General features: G+C 37.0%; 1 protein-coding gene across 3 annotated transcripts in view; it reads right to left on the reverse strand.

Moving 5' to 3' along the window:
• Nucleotides 1-5951: 5951 nt before the first annotated feature.
• The window catches only part of ABHD17B (abhydrolase domain containing 17B, depalmitoylase), a 37795-nt gene continuing 22873 nt past the window's right edge, over nucleotides 5952-20873 (reverse strand). For 2 of the 3 annotated variants that reach the window (XM_079926187.1, XM_079926188.1), the window contains exons 2-4: nucleotides 14672-15141; nucleotides 10491-10670; nucleotides 5952-7480 (exon numbers count right to left, since the gene is read on the reverse strand). In XM_079926187.1, coding sequence (XP_079782313.1) covers nucleotides 7261-7480; nucleotides 10491-10670; nucleotides 14672-15138 — 867 coding nt within the window. In that variant the 5' untranslated portion in view covers nucleotides 15139-15141 and the 3' untranslated portion in view covers nucleotides 5952-7260. Of the gene's footprint in view, nucleotides 7481-10490; nucleotides 10671-14671; nucleotides 15142-18058; nucleotides 18108-20873 lie in introns of those variants that run through there. The other variant, XM_079926189.1, reaches the window with a different exon arrangement.

Here is a 20873-nt window from a genome sequence, read left to right on the forward strand (position 1 = left end):
TAATTCTTTGAAAGCAAAGTCATAAAACAGTAAGAAAACTAACACATTATTAATTTTATATTAAATATTACTCACCTTATGCCTATGTAAGGATAGGCTATCTACTTCAATACAAGTCTTGCACACGATGTTCTATATGATGGATACTCAGGCAATGATAATGATGACACAAAAACGTCTCATACAGTTCTTGTCGTACAGTTATTAGACTTTCACATGAAGACACTCATACACAACAGATAAGTTTATTAACTATATGGCGTAATGATTATTTACGATTCACTAAGAGGAAGTGAATCATCATAAAGTTCTTCATCTGCATCTTCTTCATTTTGGGTAGGCTGAGGAGGAAGAGAGGTTGGTCTTGTTTTTTCAGGGGTGACAGAGGCAAAAGAGGTGGAGGAGGTGTGAGGGGAGGCAGGAAAGGGAGGCGCACTTGGTGTAACTTTCTGCAAATACACTGTAATTTCTTTCTGATTTTTGCTTTTTCATTTCTTTAAAAATGTTTCCATATGGTACCAATCCTTCCTCCACCATTTGCTTTAGTTTCAGTGCCCATATCATAGAAGGTCCATGTCATAAAAGAAGTCAAAAGCAGTCATGAATAATCAGAACCCTTCTGCCAGTTGTCTAGTGTCAGTTTGTTTTCTGGCACTGCTTCCTCGACATCTTCTTCCTCATTGTCTGGTACTGGTTCGGAAGCACTCTGCCTGCCCCATCAAATTGTCTTCTGTTAATTCCCCGGGTGTGGTGTCTATTAGCTCTTGAATTTTTCTAATATCCATATCTTGAAATTCTTCACCCCCACTTTTTTGCCATATTCACAGTGTCTTTCATGATTTCCTTGACTGGTTCTGTCGTAAATTCTGTGAAGTCATGCACACATCTGAACAGTTTTCTCCAGCAGGAACTTATTGTTTTGGGCTTGATGACTTTCACAGCTTTTTCCATAATGATGGCATCTTTAATGGTGTAATCTTTCCAGACTTTCATGATGCGCTATAAGGGTTCTCTTCTATAGTGTTGACAATCCTTTTCCATAGAGTACCATGTGTAATGAGCATTAAAAGTCCTTACGACTCTCTGATCTAAGGGCTGAATAAGACGTTGTGTTTGGGGGCAAGTAGACCACTTTGACACCTTCACACGTTGAAATCATTGGGTTCTGGATGGCCAGGGGCATTGTCCAATATCAAAAGAATTTTAAAAGGCAGTTCCTTACTGGCAAGGTACTTCCTGAATTCAGGGACAAAGCATCAATAAAACCAGTCCAGAAAAACAGTTCTCATTGTTCAGGCTTTCTTGTAGTGCAATCAAAGGACTGGCAGCTGGTATCTATATTTTCCCTTCAAGGCTTGGGGGTTAGCAGCTTTATAGACAAGGGCAGTCTGGAACATAAACCCAACTGCATTTGCACAAAACAGTAACCTATCCCTTCTTGTCTTAAATCCTGGTGCTCATTTTTCTTCCTTACTAATAAATGTCCTTTGTGGCATTTTTTCTTTCTCCTCAATGATATTGGTATTCTTTCTCCTCAATGATTTTCTTAATGGCATCTGGGAACTTGTTTGCTGCCTCTTGGTTGGGAGGAGCTACTTCTCCTGTTATCTTGGCATTTTTAAAGCCAAACTTCTTTCTAAAAATTATCAAACTATCCCTGGTGGCGCAGTGGTTCAGAGTCCACCTGCCGATGCAGGGGACACGGGTTCGTGCCCCGGTCCAGGAAGATCCCACATGCCGCGGAACGGCTGGGCCCGTGAGCCCCGCGTACCGCAAACAAACAAACAAACAAAAACATAGCAACATAAAAAGTTACCTTTCTAAGGAAAGGAAAAAACTCACCCACAATCCTATTACCTCAACACAATAATTTTTCTTTGTATTTATTCTCTTCTGGTTTTATTCCAGAGGAATTTACATTTTATTTTATGGAGGTATAACCATTTATATTTTTATTTTTTCAGTTGATATTACACTGGATACTTCAGCAAGTTTAATTATCATTTTTGATAGCATCACATATATTCAGAGATATATAAGCTATTTTCTCATGTCTCGCTCCCATCTGCCCATTCTATTTTCTATTGGTGGACTTAGAAGGCTCAAGATTTTCAGATTCAAACCAGCTAGGAAAATATAGCAAAATGTAAAACTTCGGTGAAGTAATATAGCCTCTTACTTTACCAAAGCTTTAAAACTGAACTTACACAATTTGAAATTAAGTGTTTAAATATAAATACAAGTTTCATCTGAATAAGATGTTTTTTCCATCTAATATTTATAATGTAAAATGCTATTAGAAGTTGAAAGTTTTGATTTATAGTCTATGAATCCACCATACTCTGCAGGTAACCTGAAAAAGAGCATTACATTTAAAATGTTTGATTCAGATAGCCCTATATTCATAAAGCTACCTGCTACCTTTATTACCTCAACTAATATACTGCATTAAGCAGTAATTTTGGAAAAAGAAAGTTCAACTCTGAATTAATCAAGTAGTACAATAGTTGAAATTTGCATTTTTATCAGCACGTACAAAATATCACAAATTGTTTTAAAACAGCTTTTCTCCCAATTTTTCTAATATGTCATTTCTTAAAGCATACTATTAAATTGTTTTTCTAGGAGTGTTATAGTTGTATTATGCAAGTTCAGTACGTGGCCTACAGGAGGAAATAGAGGGAGAAAAATAATTTAAGGTCCATCTGGCTTCTAATATGATAACCAGTTTAACAGACTTTAGCTCACTGATATTTATAAAGACTCTATGCTTTACTTCCTGTTCTCCCCCCATCCCACCCCGGCCAAACTCTGTCAAGTGGGTCACTTCCAGGATAGAGGTATTTGCTTCCTTCCTTAGCATTACTCAACCAGTTCAGCCAGAGGCATAACCATTTATAGATGCAGTAGAGACCTCTCCGTTCTGCAAATTATAACTCAGTTCCAGCTATCATATGCATAATTCCTTTTTTGGTTACTGGACATTTGGGATATACATTATTGTTAGAACGCAACATGCTGTCATGTATTTAAACATACTGCCTGTTTTAAACCAAAACAACACACTTAAAGCCCATCCATCACCAACTAGTAACAACCGCTTTGATGCTTTTTTTCAACATAACTGCTTATTCTTGGCATGCTATAATTTGTAGTAAATGTGCTGCTGAAGTAAACATTTGATTGTTTATTCATGTGACTATAGTTACCATCTTCACTAGGCTTTAACACACCAAATAGCTGTTACTGAGCCTTGTAAAATGGATTATTGTTAAATACTTTAAATATAGAAATAATTTGAGAAATGTTAAAGATACAACGTATCAATTTGCTATTCAATGAATAACTAGCTGATATGGAGAACTCTAGGAGCCATTTAAAAAATACTTATGATTAATGTTGGAGAGCAAATAAGTTTAAGCTCAAAATGATCATTGATATATTAGTCCAGATAAATTTGGTTAAGAGAAGATAATGAGAGATAGTACAACTCTTGACAATTAGATTGTAGACCTTGGCAAAGTAACTTCTCGTTTGGGCTTCCTCACTTGTAAAATGAAGGGATTAGGCTTTATTGTCTAAAGTTTTTAAGATTTAAGAGTTTATCTGACTTCCCATAATAGCTGTTTTTGAAGTTAAGTTTTTGCCATATAGAATGTCTGCTTGCACCAAGAACATCCTATTTACGTGACAATTGATCTCAGTTTACAATTAAAAATTCATTTTCATTTATTAAGCTTTCTTAAAGTGAGCAAAACGTATATATTTATAGAAATCACCAAGAAAAAAACTACTGTGGAATATATTCTTAGCTGGAATATAGAACTGGTGATATTTAAGTTAGAAGTCTGGGGAAAGTGTGAAGATGATAAATCAATTTATTTAAGTTCTTATTCTGCTCATTGTAAGATATTGTAGGAGTTATGTACACTGCTGACCCTTATCCCAGGATTAACATTGCTATTCAAATTGCACAATGATGGTATGCACAAAAGCCACATATTGAAATATATTATTGGGGCTACTCTAGTCAAGGAAGGTTAAAAACTAATATGAGTCATTATATGAGTGGGGCTGAGATTTTCACATTACATTAAAAATGTAAGGGATTAATCAGTTCCATCTTTTCATTTCTAGTAGGAAGTTGTGGTCCAAAGAAGTGAATTGCCAAGGTCACAGATCTAATTACTGTCAGTTGAGAAGAGTGCCCAGATCCGATTGCCAATTCTACATCATACTGTCCTTCTCCTAGATGCCAGAGCAGGCAATCCTTTGATTAGGTATAACTCCAAATGGAATATAAAATCTTAAAGGCACTTTAGAGACAGTCCATGTAGCTCAACTTCTCATTTAAATCTGAAATTTCTTCTGTAGCACCGTGTCAGATGTCATTCAGCTTCTACTCCAGCGGTTAACATACTCATTTATCCTTCAGAGGTGATCCCTTTCCTTGATGGACAAAAAGCCATAAATTCTTTGAGCTCTAATCTGCCATTTTGCAACTTTCACCTAGTTCCACCGAGCCAAAAAGGGTAAATTGTACATACCTGTCAAATATGTGAAAACAGCTATCATTCCTTAGTGATAATAATCCTTCAGTTATTCTTTGGGTTTCAGTTTATGGGATTCTTCCCAACTTGGTAAAACACCCCAGGATTTGCTCTAATTTGTGAATTTGTCACTGCATCCTGAAATTATTGCAGATGTGGTTTGACCAGCACTTTGTATATAAGATTTATTTCCCCATGATCAATTTTTCATCACCATCATCTTACTTCAGGTTGTAAACAATTGGCTCAAATATTATTTCCAGCAAGTTAAAATCTCTAGATATTTTTCTTAAATTATGTTTTTCCTCCATAGTTTTTTTTAAAAAATTGATTAATTTATTTTTGGCTGTGTTGGGTCTTCATTGCTGCGTGCAGGTTTTCTCTAGTTGTAGCAAGCGGGGTCTACTCTTCCTTGTGCTGGGCAGGATTCTCATTGGGGTGGCTTCTGTTGTTGCAGAGAACGGGCTCTAGGCACACACACTTCAGTAGTTGTGGCTCATGGGCTTAGTTGCTCCATGGCATGTGGGACCTTCCTGGACCAGGTATCGAACCCGTGTCCCCTGCATTGCAGGTGGATTCTTAACCCCTGCACCACCAGGGAAGCCCCCAGATATTTTTCATCTATAAGCTCTTGACAAGTGTAGTTTCATATTTTTTTCAACGGTTTTCTACTATTTCTACAATGATGATACCATGTGATCGTGCCGCTAACTAGCTTGTCAGCCACCACCCCTCATCCCTCTGCCATCATTTCCCCTTGACCTCTGACCAGTGTTCTTAATTTCAAACGCACCATCCTTCCTCTAGGCTTCCACATACTGTTCCCCTCAGACAACCCAGGCCCAGTGTTTTCCTAGTCATCCTTCAAAGCTCAGTTCAAATACCACTTCTTTGTGGGACTCCTCCTTGCCCTTCTTCCCATGTTCGCTCAAGAGCACCTTTTACCTATTATAATACCCTACAAAGCTCCTTCAGCCTTATACAAACAGTAATAATACTTGTGCAATAAGGTGTCTGTCTCAGTTACACTGTGAAGGCTGTGAGGACAAGGTTGATGTCTATCTTTATCTGGCATAGGGTTTTGAATGATTTAAACATTCAATAAGTATCTGTTGAATGAATGAGTGAATACTGAATTAGTGTGATCAATATTTTGATTTTCCCAGGTGATCAAAGAAAACAGTTAAACTCTAGGGTGTATGTTGTACAAAGAAGGAAACGTATAGGCTTTAAGACAATCTTGAGAAGGAAAAACGTCTCTAAAAGAAAGAAGGAATAATAAAATTTAGGAAACTATGGATCTATGTACTATAAAGATGAATGGTATATATTTTTTTTAGTCCTTGTACTAAGTAGGGAGTGAGGAGCATGGAAGAAGAAAAACAAGCACAGCTGAGTGGCATATTTTTGTTTTACTGTTAATTTGACACATCTGAACCAAAGCATTCACAATACTTGATATACTTTGAAGAGAGTCATACACTATAGTCTTAGACATAACCACAGAACAAGCAGAACAATTAAAACTACATAAGGCCTTAAAATATATCCACAGTGTGTATTATTTCAATATTCATTCATTTACAAATTAGACTACATACCATTAATTTTATTTTTATTTTTCTTTCATTGTTTTATTCAAGCAGGATTCATTCAAGGAAAGGCAACTTAGTTTTTGTGTGAGCTTTATTTTTTTCACTACATTCGTTAATATAAAAGTTATGATGTTTTCTTATCTCCTGCATCCAGGAGTAAATCCATGAAATTCTCAGATAGTAATCCAAAACAACAGGTCCTATTCTTAAAAATAGTCAAAGTGAAAAGGGATCAAATAGCCAGTCTGTTTGTGGTCTTAAAGAACATCTAATGGACTTTCAGGTTTTCTAACAGTGACAGTATTGCATTTCTACGAGATTAGTCAAAATTTAAAACAACATTGTGTACAAAATTATTCTTGAAGCTCTAAATGCCTTTTAAATTACTAAAATGAAAATTTTAAGTAGTTGCCTCACAGTACCAAACTTATAAATCAAAACTCGTTAAAATTCAGTGCTATTGTGACTTTATCATTTACAAGGTAACTAGTGGGTAAATTAACAAATGGCATAAAAATTAAGACTTACATCTTTTTTTTTAAAGGAGAAAATGTATGATAACCAGGGAATACAGAAAATTCAATGTATTTTACAATAAAATAACCTTTAAATCTCTATCCCTGTACAACAGGGTTTAGGTCATCTTTAGTGAACTTGCATGTTTTCATACGGTTTATTCTGAGTACTTTAATTGTTTAAGATATACAGCTTTTTATTGAAAGAATATTACATTTGTATACCAGGATAAGGTTTAGTACATTGAGATGTTTTAAAAATATTTATAAATTTGTTTCTGATATGCAAAAGCATTTGGCAATACTTTCATAGCGTTTGATCTTACAGAATTAAAATTTCATACAGTACTCATCTTGATGTTTAAAAAAAAAAATTCACAGAAAAAATATAAATTACATAGCCTGACTGCATGATATTGTTATTTCCAGTTTCTAGTTTGGTAATTAAAACCTTCATTAAGTCTGTTAACAAATCATTACCTGTACATTTATGAAGGCAACTGACATGATTTGCAAACAAAACCTTCAGGTTTTATGTTATTTACCAAAGAGTGCAGTTCAGCAAGAAAGAAAACCCAGTATGCAAATTTTCAGAATATTTTACAAATTTACCAGTTCCTGTGACACAAACTGTTTCAATCTTTCAAGATACTGTCCATAAAGTTCCACATCATTGTGACCTGCCCCTTCAACCCAAAGAGGCTCCACAGGTCTTTGGCAACGCTCAAACAATGCGAGGCCGTGTGAGAAGTCAATGACTTCATCTTCAGTCCCATGAATTATTAATACTGGAGAGGTAATCTTAGAGATTTTGTCAATGCTGTAGGGAAAGAGGAGGAAAGAAGTCAACAAATTAAGTATGAAAAGGAAACAAAAAAAATTTTCTTGTGCTATATTAGATAATTTAAATATCAGAACCATCTTTGAATCAATTCAGAAGGGATAGATACCTCTTGGATTTCAAATATGATTCAAAAGTCATCTTTACATTACTCCCTACCTTAAGATTATCTGAGAACGTTAACTTCATGCACTTCTGTTTTGAGGGAATCACTCAATCATTATAGTCATCCTACTTCGCCTTTCTACAATGTTGATATTTTAGCACAGAAACTTAGGTTGCAAGGAGAGGAAGAAACCAAGGACCATTTCAGCTATGTGCTAACTTCATACCTCTCTGCATTCATATTTTTTTCTCCCTCCCAATATCCTACTAAAATGATAAGCAAAATATTTTTTTTGTTTTGGGTATTTACTACAAAAATAGGAAGAATAAAATAAAACATAACATTTTGGAGCTGGAAAGCAGATGAATATGTGAGATAACAGATTAAAAGTATAGGAGAAAACATAATTTTTAAGAGGACAGAAGGGTAAAGTGAAGAACCAATCCAATTTATATCATGGAATACCCCCAGAAGGCTAGGAACTGACATGCAGATAAAGGCGGGTGATTCAAATCTACAGAAGTTGTTCAAAGTCTGTTTAAGAAATAGTGTCCTGCACCCCCGCCCCACCCCCCCAGTTCTTTTCTTTCCTCCCTTTTGCAGCTGGGTAAATGCCCTCTACCTAAAACTGGAGGGTTTGTGGACTAGGGGATTGCCTGACACAGTTTAAGGCAGAGGTATCAAATAGCAAGTAAACATATACATGTTGTCTGCTATGAACCCATTTTCCCTACTGGGCTCCCAGAATGCTGGCAGCCAAGCCTCCACCTTTTAAGAGATAGTTGTAGTCAGAGTCTTCTTTGGAGACTATATATCTGCCTTAAGAGGAAAGATAAATACTGACATCGGGGTGGGATCCCCAACTAACTGGCTTGGCCAGATCACTGGATAGTGAAACTCACAGTCAACAAGTCTTAATTCCCCACACTTCAGCTCAGCTCTTTAGTTCCTTACTCTTCCATATGAGCACACAAATAAGAATTATCAGACATCAGAGGAGATGTCACTTTACATATAAGACAAGGATCAAAATAAACAGTAAAAAAGGGCAACTTGGAAGAGACAAACAATACAAAGAAAAAACCTTACGAAGAACAAGTTTTAAAAATTTTCTGATAGAGGCGCAAGGCATAACTACAAAATGAGGACAGAATCTTGAAAAAGAAGAAAATCATCAATGAAATAATTCAAGGCAGCATTTGGTAAGGAAAAAATGCTTGGGTATATTATTTGCTGTCAACTCTTCAATAGTAGAGGAATTAAATAAAAAAGGAAACATATGATCTTTTTCAAACAGTTTACTGTTAGTGCTGCATACTCTGTTGGTGCAGCTGAAATGAAAGAGGGAGCTAAACAGAGATGTAACTTGGCAATAGTTTACCCCAATTGTCTCCCTATCATTCCTACCATTCAGCTACAAAGTATAATGCACATACCTTCCAATCTACCATTTTCTAAAACAAAAACAAACCCCCAATAAATTTAAAAACCAAAAACCTCCCACAGCCTGCTCTGGTGATAATAGCATATGCTCCCATACGCTTCCCTAAGAAAGTAACCCCTTACTGGCTAAAGAAGAAAAAATTTGTTTTTGAAATGACCCTTCCTGTTCTTATAAAGAATCACGTGGTGACTTGGCCTTTGGCCTATCTATCATTCACAAAGAATCTTTGTATTGCTACCAATTTGGGAAAGGAAATAACAACTGAAATTTGCTACCCTGTCACTTCTTCCCTTCCTTTCTTTGAGAAAAATAGGCCTTCAATTTTTTTGTAACAATGAAGAAGAGCTAGTGGGAACTACCATCCTGTGTTGAGAAGCATGAGGAAAAGCAGCCCTTCTTTTAAATTTGTCTAACACTTATGTTTGCAGACTTTGTGGGGGCAGTAATTATTCTGGCTCATTTAAGACTCAACATTTTCACAATTCACTTCTTTTGTAAATCAGATATCACTAATTAGACATCATTCATTCATTTCTGGCTCATTTAAGACTCAACATTTTCACAATTCACTTCTTTTGTAAATCAGATATCACTAATTAGACATCATTCATTCATTTTTACAGAAGATTTTAAAAATTTTTATTTATTTTATTTTTGGCTGTGTTGGGTCTTTGTTGTTGAGTGTGGGCTTTTCTCTGGTTACCGCGAGTGGGGACTACTCTTTGTTGCTGTGTACAGGCTTCTCACTGCGGTGGCTTTTCTTGTGGAGCACTGGCTCTAGGCGCACGGGCTTCAGTAGCTGTGGCACGCAGGCTCAGCACTTGTGGCTTGCAGGCTCTAGAGCACAGGGTCAGTAGTTGTGGCACACAGGCTTAGTTGCTGCACGGCATGTGGGATCTTCCCAGACTAGGGCTCGAACCCGTGTCCCCTGCATTGGCAGGCGGATTCTTAACCACTGCGCCACCAGGGAAGCCCCGTTCATTCATATTTTATGCACATGTGTCTCATTTTCCCTCTACTTGTTCCTCTCCTCCAGTATTATGCACCTCACTGGATGGTACTATCGTCCATTAGCAGCTCAAGTCAGAAACCTGGGAATTATATTCAAATTCTTTTGTTTAGCATCCTATATACAGTCTGACATTCAGTTCTATCAATTTTTTCTCAAATTCACTCTCTTATCTCCAATACTAGTGCCACCATCTGGGGTATAAGGCTCTCAGCACTTTTCACTTGGCTTACTATTGCTCAAACACTTCAGCCTTCTGACAGATGTCCTGCCACCACCTTCCTCACAAAGTAATTTTTCCACAATTTCTAAAATATATGTAAAATAGGAGCTCATGGCTGAGTGAACTGTATCATGAATACCTTAAGTGATGGAAAAAAATTCCCTCAAAAGTTTCTTCGAATTAAACTATTTGAATATTAATACTTACTTTGGGAATGCATCAAAACAGTAGGTCTTCTTGGTATCAGGAAAAGCGACTCGCATTCCTGAGGTCAAAGGAGAATGAAGAATAACAGCAGCACTCTCATACCGAGCAGCAAGATCCACAGATGGTACTGTCCCTATACTTTGGCCATATATAATCACATTTTCAGGGCGAATGCCATATCTACAGAGTCCAGAAGTTTAAAAAAAAAAAAAAGAGTTGGAGAGTCAGACTGGTATGAAGTGTTCAATCACTACTAAGGACTTACTCTCAAAAAAGAATGAAAGAATGAGACAATGTCAGTAAATTTATATTTAAAACTTAAGTTTCTTAGTCATCACTAACATATTTAATGCCACAATAAAATCTATACTATTTCATCTGTTTCAAGTCTATCTTTTGGAAAAATAATGGCTGAGGTCTCTTAAAATTTTAATCTTAAGGAATGAATTTATTAAATCATTTATGCAATTCAATGTAGCATATTATTGACTATATTTGGAACATACTATGTCACTAATATTTTAATGGACTGATGTTTAATGGAGATTTAGTGTTTATTTTCCATTCAATGTAAAAAAGGTTCTTTATTTCTCTAGGCATTAAAAGTGGTTCATTTTATTTTCTGAAGTTGGTCATAGTGATGAAAATGCAACATATAGTTACAGTATGGAATGATGAATAAAATATATGTATTGTTTTAGCCAAGAGCAAATTACTTATTTTTCTTGAGATTTGCATTTATTTACCCATAGAAATGGACTAATGATTGGAAAGATCAATAGATGAATGAGAATTCCAAAAGCCACATGGGCCAGTGATTTATGAATACTTCCTTTAAAAATGATTCAGATTTAAATATATGAACTCACTAACTCAATTATATTGGGTATATACTATGTTCCAGGCATTGTTACTTGTGTACAGTATAACTGTCTTAACTATAAACTACTGCAAGTGTAAGTGAGGTACTATAGGAGCTAATTACCTCTCCATAGTTTCTTCAAATCAGTCTTACAGAAGAATTTGGACCATGTCCCAAAGATTGGGTTCCATCTACTACAGACTGACTCTAAATGTAACTAAACTCAGAAAAGCTTTTTTTGCACTTCCCTTGTGATGCACTGTTTAAGAATACGCCTGCCAACACAGGGGACATAGGTTTGATCCCTGGTCTGGGAAGATCCCACATGCCACAGAGCAACTAAGCCCATGTGCCACAACTACTGAGCCTGCACTCTAGAGCCTGTGAGCCACAACTACTGAAGCCCGTGCGCCTAGAACCCATGCTCCGCAACGAGAAGCCACCACAATGAGAAGCCCACGCACCACAACTAAGAGTAGCCCCTGCTCGCCGCAACTAGAGAAGGCCCGCGCGCAGCAATGAAGACCCAACGCAGCCAAAATATATAAATAAATAAATAAATTCTCTACACAGAATCTTAATTAAAAAAAGAAAAGGTTTTTTCTTTGCAACAGACCTAGCTTCATAGGAATGAAGAAATTAGGAAAATGAACATTTGCAGCATCGCATCAGCATAACGCTTGGGGCTGCATGGATGCTGTTTAGCTGAACAGCAGAACTGTGGGTGGCAACGATGGGTTTTAGGCTAAAGCTAGCAATGGCAAGGCTCCAGAGTAGCTGAAGCATCTGCCAATTTACTATCAGAGGACTCAAAGCAGTAACAGAATTTCAGAATAGTACACATTAGAAAGGACTTCAGAGACCATCTAATCTAGGTTGGCTGCTTACTGAGTAGATGTTCAAAGTCAGAGTAAGTTAATGACTTACTCAGTTAATGACAGAGTAAGTTAACTGACTTACTCAGTTAATGACAGAGTAAGTTAATTAGAACCCAGGTATCCTGACTCCAGGTCCAGTGCCTTTTCTATTATAGCACACAGATAATGAGCTCAAATACTGTGGGGGAAAGGCTGCATAGTGAATATTCATACTTTATTTTCTGTTGATCCATCAGAAGTTCAGAAACATGGTTACTATAGATATTCAATTATCCTTAAAGGGAAGTTATTCAAATAATAATTATTTAAGTTCATTATTTTTTCCCTTCCTGGTTACTTAAGCTCTTTTTTACTTTAATCAAGTAAACTAAATGAAAGGCATGAATTCTAATTACACACATTTTATTAGATGACAGAATTCAAGAACTGGAAAGAATCTTGGAGATCATTTAACTCAAGCGCTTCATTAAATAGACTAAGAAACAGAGGCTCAGAAAAATTAAATAAAATTTCCCAAGACTTCCTAACCTTACTAACTCTTCCAACCATATTTAGAGTTCAACATAAGAGAAATTTTAAGTCTGAAATTCTATGCTAAACTAGTATGTGGGACTAGGTAGCAATCTATCTGTTCTACTCCTAGTCTTCATTCATACTGGTCGAGTGTATAAAAAGCTTAATTAACCCAGACTAGAAATCACTGAAGAAAGTTTCCTGTAAATTGATATCTGATAAGATTTAAAAAAAATAATAAAGCTGACCACTTACAAGAGGGGATTCTTTTACATAAACATAGAAAGAACACTTAACTGGATACTAACATGTTTTGCTTGAATAATTTATACTTTTGTGCTACTTGGAAGCACTAATAATGAAGGCTATCTGCTTTTGGCACCTTTAGATGCTATACTAATTCACTGAAGTTGATTTATAGTATGTGAATTATATTGCAATAAATCTGTTATTAAAAAATTATCATATTTTCCTGACAGGTATTATATATACTATATTCAACTGGTTGAATCTGAAAGGGGGAACTCAGTTTTGTTTGCGGGCCTGAGGGGACTGACAGGAGTATAACCGAAGCATATTTTGACTGTGGTCATTTAAGGTAGCTTTTAAGTTTATAAATTTTTACCGCTCTGTGCGTGCCTCCCTCCCACTCCTAAACTCCATAATTACTACTTACCATCTATTTTTTTTCTTACTTGTCAGAAATTTGTTTTCATATCATTTCAATTGACTTAAGAATCCCTTTTATACAGAATTCTGCTATGGAACTATAGTTTTACTACACATCTTGGAGGGGTAAATGTTTCTAAAGATTTTTCTAAAAAAGATTATATCTACTAATGAAATTGAGAAAGTTCTTCCCAACTAACTGAAACCATTAATATTTAAATTAAATTAGGAATGGTAGATTTTCTTTATGTACTCTAGCTTCAGTCTAAAATCCTCTGGAGGGATTTCCCTGGTGGTGCAGTGGTTAAGAATCCGCCTGCCAATGCAGGGGACACGGGTTCGAGCCTTGGTCCGGGAAGATCCCACATGCTGCGGAGCAACTAAGCCCGTGCGCCACAACTACCGAGCCTGCTCTCTAGAGCTGGAGAGCCACAACTACTGAGCCCGCGTGCCACAACTACTGAAGCTTGCGTGCCTAGAGCCCGTGCTCCGCAACAAGAGAAGCCACCGCAGTGAGAAGCCCGCGCACTGCAACGAAGAGTAGCCCCTGCTCACCGCAACTAGAGAAAGCCCGCGCACAGCAACGAAGACCCAACGCAGGCAAAAAACAAACAAACAAACAAACAAAAAAACACCTCTGGAAGTCAGGCAGCTTATTAATGTACAATGAAGAATAATTTGTATTGAGGTATCTTTCTGTTTAGTGTACATTAACTGATGAGAAAATACACTGAAGTATACAAAATTGCAATCTTTTTCAAGAAAAATTTATAAGTATTTTTGTGACTAGCAAAGATTAATGTTATTTCTATTTATTAATTTTTAATGATTAATTATATAAAATGATGCAAACCCTGCCTTAGGATTTTAACAATCTAGCCTCTTACTCTGTTAATGACAGATCAAGAGAATGATTAGCTAAATCACTGTTTTCTCTCATTCCCTTGAAATGTTGCAACTTTGAATAAACATTTTTATACCACAATCCAGTAAGTTTCTAAAACCAAACATTTTTTCACTGGCTTACATTTTTAGGAAAATCACACACACACACACAAGCTGTCAAACTCTTTTATGCTATTATACAAAATTTAAAATTACAATCTAAAAGTGTAACTCTTCATAGGTTTATACTGGTAAATATAATCTTTATTTAGTACTTCAAGATGTGTTACAAAAACAGATTTTATTCTATTCTTATACAAGACAATTTTATCAGCCATCACAAATGTGGAAAACAATTCCCAATCACCATTTACCTTGTCCTAAGAGCAAGCCAAGCAGCTTCTATGTCTGCATAGAGGTTCTTCTCTGTCGGTTTCCCAGAACTTGCACCATATCCAGAATAATCATATGAAAATATATTACAATTAATCCGTGATCCCAGTCCTATGTAAAAACTGCTCATCTGACCAAGATCAACAGCATTTCCATGTGAAAAGAGTAAAGTGTATTTGGCATTGGGTGAGCAACGCACAAACATGCAGGCAATTCTGTTGCCTTTACTGGTTCTAGTCATGAAACACTCAATAGCATCTTTTTCTCTAGAAGAATATTGCCAGTCTGCTCGTTCTGATAGGTGTAACGTCCAGCGGCTTCCACTTTCATCACACATCAGCGTGTAAGTTGGATCAGGTGGCAAAAATGCTAATTTTGAAGCAATTTTCCCTGGACAAGGTGGACAGCAGAAGAGGCAACATAGCTCACTAAATGAAAGATTATTCATCTTCTGAAAAAGAAAAGAATAGTCATGTTTTAATCACTGAATGTCCATTCTGCATTTGCATACAATAAAAGTTAAAACAAAGACACCAGTAAATTCTACTACTGGACAGTGTCTACTACTATTATATGAAGTATGCTTTCCCAAATAGATTTTTGGCATCTTTCTAGAAACACTTGAAATCATGAGGTGAGACAAATATTCCTGACCAGGAAACGGACTCAAATACTATGTGACATGTTGCAAATAGTAGTTGAATTTTTTTTTTTTTTGCAGTACGTGGGCCTCTCACTGTTGTGGCCTCTCCCGTTGCGGAGCACAGGCTCCGGACGCACAGGCTCAGCAGCCATGGCTCACGGGCCCAGCCGCTCCGCGGCATGCGGGATCCTCCCGGACCGGGGCACAAACCCGTTTCCCCTGCATCGGCAGGTGGACTCTCAACCACTGCACCACCAGGGAAGCCCAGTAGTTGATATTTTATAATACTTAACCAAAATATGAAAAATGATACTCTTACCAGAGAGTAGAGGTATAAATTTGTTATTTCTCTACAAATACCAACATAGTAGGTATGAAATATCTTTAGTTAGCTTTTAATTTCTGTGTAACTCAGTGAAAATTCTCAGAATCTCGTGAGAAGCTAGGGATTTAACATAATATAGTAAATATATAATAATAGCACTTACTATTTGTCAGGCATTGTGCTAAGGGTTCTATGCATATCAGCATGTTTAATCCTCTAAGCAACTCTGTATGGTAGTCTGAGAAAAGAAACCTGCACAAGTTGAGGAAGTGAGGGAGCCAGGATTTGACACCAGGCTCAGTCATTGTCCTACATCACTGGGCTACATACACTGCTTCAAGGGCTCAAAACACTATTTGTCTCAGAAGCTTATTATTTTAGCCATATTTGTCTCAGAAGCCTATTATGTTAGCCATAGTGCCAATGGCCTAAATAACCTGTAAAACATTAAAATGTATATATGAATATATGTATGTATGAAATTATTGCCCAAATTAAGAAGGCATTATTATTATGGAAAAAAGATCTGCTCAAGGAAAATTTCGTAAATGGTTAGATGGAAATGAGCATAAGGTTTGAAGTCAGAGAGAGTTGTGGTAGCACTTACTAGCCGTGTGCCCTTGGGCAAATTATTTACCTTTTTGACCCTCACTGTTTTCATAAGTAAATGAGGCCAGTGCCTACAATGAACACAGTGGTTGTGAAGAACAAATATAATGATATCGTTAAGGCACTTAACATAGTAATGGCCGTAGAGCTGACACACTCAGAAATGGTCCACTTTCTCCTATGCCCTTTTCATCAATATTTTAAAAGTATCCACAGCTCATATTAACTCAGAAACAAAATAAAGTACTACTTGTTTGCCCTACCAGCATTTCCTTCTAATTATCCTTTCTCAAATTCCTATCTCTTTTTAGCAGTAGACCATTGCTTAGGTTCCAGGAAGAAGGCATTCAAAACAAACACCTTCCAGAGGTTTGGTGGCACCTAATTTTCTCCAAAAAAATCTAAATAAAAGGATAGGGAAAAAAAGAACTTCATCCTACCAAAAAATGAGAAACTATCACCTCAGAAGAGTGACTAAAGTGTTGAGTACATATGGAAAGAAATGAATGCCTTTTTCATTAATTACTGATTCAAAATCTAGTTTATTTTGCTTAATACAAATGTGTTAATTTCCCAGTGTAAACTAATTAGGTAGAAAGAAGAAGCAGAAACAGCAGAGAGAGAAGAGTAGGAGTGACATGAAAGGCTTTAAAAGATGAGTAAGGGAAGGGCAGAAAAATGTCTCTGGGCTAATGGGAAGCACCTTTACTTGTTATTCTATTTTTATTCCCTTTCGGCCTTCAAAATGAATATAGCCTGAATAAGTTAATGTCTTACTCTGGTTGGAACAAGAGTCAGATAGAACAAAAATGACAACTAGCTGTCATCCTTAGTGCTAACTCTAATTGGCTCCATGACATGTTGTACTGAGGAGGATTCTGAGAGCATGCCCCGGGCTTAGCAGGCAAAGAATGTGTGATAAATTAGCAAAGTCTACTACAGAATTTGGCTACAAATCTATTATCCTGGTCAGGAGGACAAAGGATCTGGTGAAGATGGCAGAGAAGGGAGTTCAAAGGGTCAGTTCCAAAGAAGGAGATGATCCCCAAAACAAAAACAAACAAACAAAAAAAACCTAAAAACAAAGAAGGAGATAACCTGGAAAAAGAAGATGAGGTAGAAGGTACAATATATCAGTGCTATCCATTTAATAATCTACCTATGGTCATTTCTTACCCCCAATTACCTTACACGCCATCAACTGCTGACCCTGAAGAGCATATTAAAAGCTTGATTAAGTAAACTGTATATAGCTATACTATGTTCCTGTAAATTACCACTTGAACGTGAAGACTTTTATGTACTATATAATAAAGTAATTTTGAAATAAACTGGCTGACCGAACATATATAATGCTGCAGAGACGATTCTGAAGATGAACACCAAAGGAAAAAATTAGACGAGAAAAAGCTGCAATGCCAGGGTCAAGTCAAATGAAAGACAATCTGACCTTCTTAATGGTGGCAGAAGAAATTATTCCCACCTCCACTGCCTCAAACCCAGACAACTGGTATCCACTTAATAAGATAAACTTGGAAATTATCACTTTCCTAATGATAGGTCTGATATAGGGCAGCAACATAGACTTGCTTAAAAAAGTTACTCTCTCCTTTTCTATAAATGTGAAATTTTTCACAATAGAAAATATAAATAAAACAAATAAACCTATGTTTTAGTATGATCAGAGCAGAGCTGGGCAAATTACTGAGGGAGAATATCTTATTCTTGATAAATCACTGAAATCTTGTTAAATTTAGATAATTTAAATCCAATTTGTTTCATATAACTCACCTGAATATAAACATTTTATTTACTAGTTATTTCTTGACAACAAAATCTTGAGGCGACAAGGCAGTGAGTAATCACAGATGGAAAAGAGAGTTATGAGAGTACACAAAGGTCATACAACAAATTGAATAATTTGTAGCTTAATTTTTGGACAAGACAAAACAAGGATTTAAACTAAGTTATAATAAACCTATTTAAAAAGAGAGAGAGAGGGGCTTCCCAGGTGGCACAGTGGCTGAGAGTCCGCCTGCCGATGCGGGGACACGGGTTTGTGCCCCGTTCCGGGGAGATCCCACATGCCGCGGAGCGGCTGGGCCCGTTGAGCCATGGCCGCTGAGCCTGCGCGTCCGAGCCTGTGCTCCGCAACGGGAGAGGCCATGATAGTGAGAGGCCCGCGCACCAAAGAAAAAAAAAAAAAAAGAGAGAGAGAGAGAAAGAGAGAAGGAGGGAGTGAGAGAGAGAGAAAACTTAACGATGAAGCAGAAAAAAGTGTCAGAAAGAAAAGTTCAACTGGAATCCCTGGTATAAAAAAATCAGTATCTGAAATAAAGAATTAAACTGATGGGTTGGGTACAAATATTGATAACAGTTGAAGAACACATTAGTGAGCTGGAAAATCAGACTGAAGAATTCCCAGGTATGGAACTTTTCAGGGGGATGAAGAGATGGAAAATATAGAAGAAAATTTAAGGAGGATTTCAGTAGAAATACCAATATCACTATAGGAGTCCCCTCCAAAAAAAGAGAGGAGAAAATAAAGACAATCTAATAATTTTTCAGAATTAAAGAGAGAAAATTCAGATTGAAATAGCTCAGAATGCCAAATAGGTATTTAAGAAAACTTTCACAGCTAGACAAATTACAGTAAATATTAAAACTGCCAGAAACAAAAATCTGAACGTTTCCAAAAGGGAAGAACAGATTACTTACAAAGGAACAAGAATCAGATGAACAGCTAACTTTTGAATAGCAACACTAGAAACCAGAAGACACTGAAGGGGTAAGTTTAAAGTAAGGAAAAAGCTTTGAAGCTAGAATTTCACACAGATAAAATACCAATTTAGGACTTCCCTGGTGGCGCAGTGGTTGAGCCTCCGCCTGCCGATGCAGGGGACACGGGTTCGTGCCCCGGTCCAGGAAGATCCCACATACCGCGGAGCGGCTGGGCCCGTGAGCCATGGCCGCTGAGCCTGCGCGTCCGGAGCCTGTGCTCCACAGCGGGAGAGGCCACAGCAGTGAGAGGCCAGCGTACCGCAAAAAACAAAAAATAAAAAAAATACCCATTTAATATAAGGATAAAATAAGGATATTTGCAGGCACACAAAAACTGAGAAGGTTTACTAAGTCAAGACCCTCTTTGAAAAACTCCAGCAAGGAGGAAAAGAAATGCAAGAAAAGTCTGAGGTATCTGAGATATGACAAATAAATAATAGTTAATATAATGTCTTTTTTGGTAAGTAAGCAATGGAGGAAAAGAAAAAGCAGCAAAGTACATCCCTAATAATCCAGAATCAAAACTTTGGAGAATACCAATGTGGAGGGGACTGGAATAAGAGTTAGGAAATATTTAAGAAGTAAAAATGTGCCAGGGCACCGGTCACTTGAATTGTTGGGAATATTAATACTGATAAGATTAAGACACAGAATAAAGGCATGAATATGACTCTTATTTATTTTGGCTGCACCAAGCAGCACAGGAGATCTTAGTTCCCTGACCAGGGAATGCACCCATGCCCCCTGCAGTGGAAGCATGGAGTCCTAATCACTGGGTCACCAGGGAATTCCCATTATGACTCTTAATAAGTCAGATATAACCAGCATAAAAATGATACTATGATACACCTGAAGAGTAGTTATAGTTTTCATTACAAATGTCTAGCCTTGAGTATTTATCAGCATGTTAAAACTCAAGAAGGAGTGTAAACACAAAGAAATAAGAAATTAATGGTAGATATCAACAAAATAGAGAACAAAATGCAACAGAAAAAGAGGTCATTCTGGACCTCTAGTGCCATGCAGAGTATCTAACACATAATGAGGTTTCTAATTATTTTTTAGATGAATGAGTTAGTAAATTATTAAGATTAATTCAACCCTCTGCACTTCAGAAGCCCCCAGAAAAGAAGGAAAAAAGTTTACAAATCACATGTTAAGAAAGAAATCCAACATATTTTGTGACAATTACTTAGGTTTCTTTTATGGGTCAGAATAGAAGCAATCAAATAAAAATGTATGAACCTGAATGAGGGAGGGTTCAGGCAGGAAAAGCATTGCTAGTTACTGAAATCATTCAGTGTGTTATAAAGCACAGAACAGAACAGTCTTCCAGGGAGAAGGAAATCTTGCCCCTTTGGAAATCAATTCACAAAATGAAAGGTCAGCTCAATGTTAAACAGATGGCCCATTGTGAAAATTAAGGTTTTCCTTTTGGCAGGGGACTCAGAGTTACTTCACTTATATAGCAGGAGGAAGTTCCTAAAATTGCATGAAATAATAATTTAAGAACTTGCTTCTCCTGGTAATTTTTTCCTGCTCAATGACAAAGGAAAAGAGATGAACACCTGAGTCCTTTCTCAGCAAAACAGGAAGACTACTGTTAAATAATGTCCTTAAATAAAATGACATACTATAATCTCCTTCCCTTTTTTTTTTTTTGCGGTACGCTGGCCTCTCACTGTTGTGGCCTCTCCCGTTGCAGAGCACAGGCTCCAGACGCGCAGGCTCAGCGGCCATGGCTCACGGGCCCAGCCGCTCCGCGGCATGTGGGAACCTCCCGGACCGGGGCACGAGCCTGTGTCCCCTGCATTGGCAGGCGGAC

Source organism: Stenella coeruleoalba (assembly GCF_951394435.1).
Source record: "Stenella coeruleoalba genome assembly, chromosome: 7".
Lineage (NCBI taxonomy): Eukaryota > Metazoa > Chordata > Mammalia > Artiodactyla > Delphinidae > Stenella > Stenella coeruleoalba.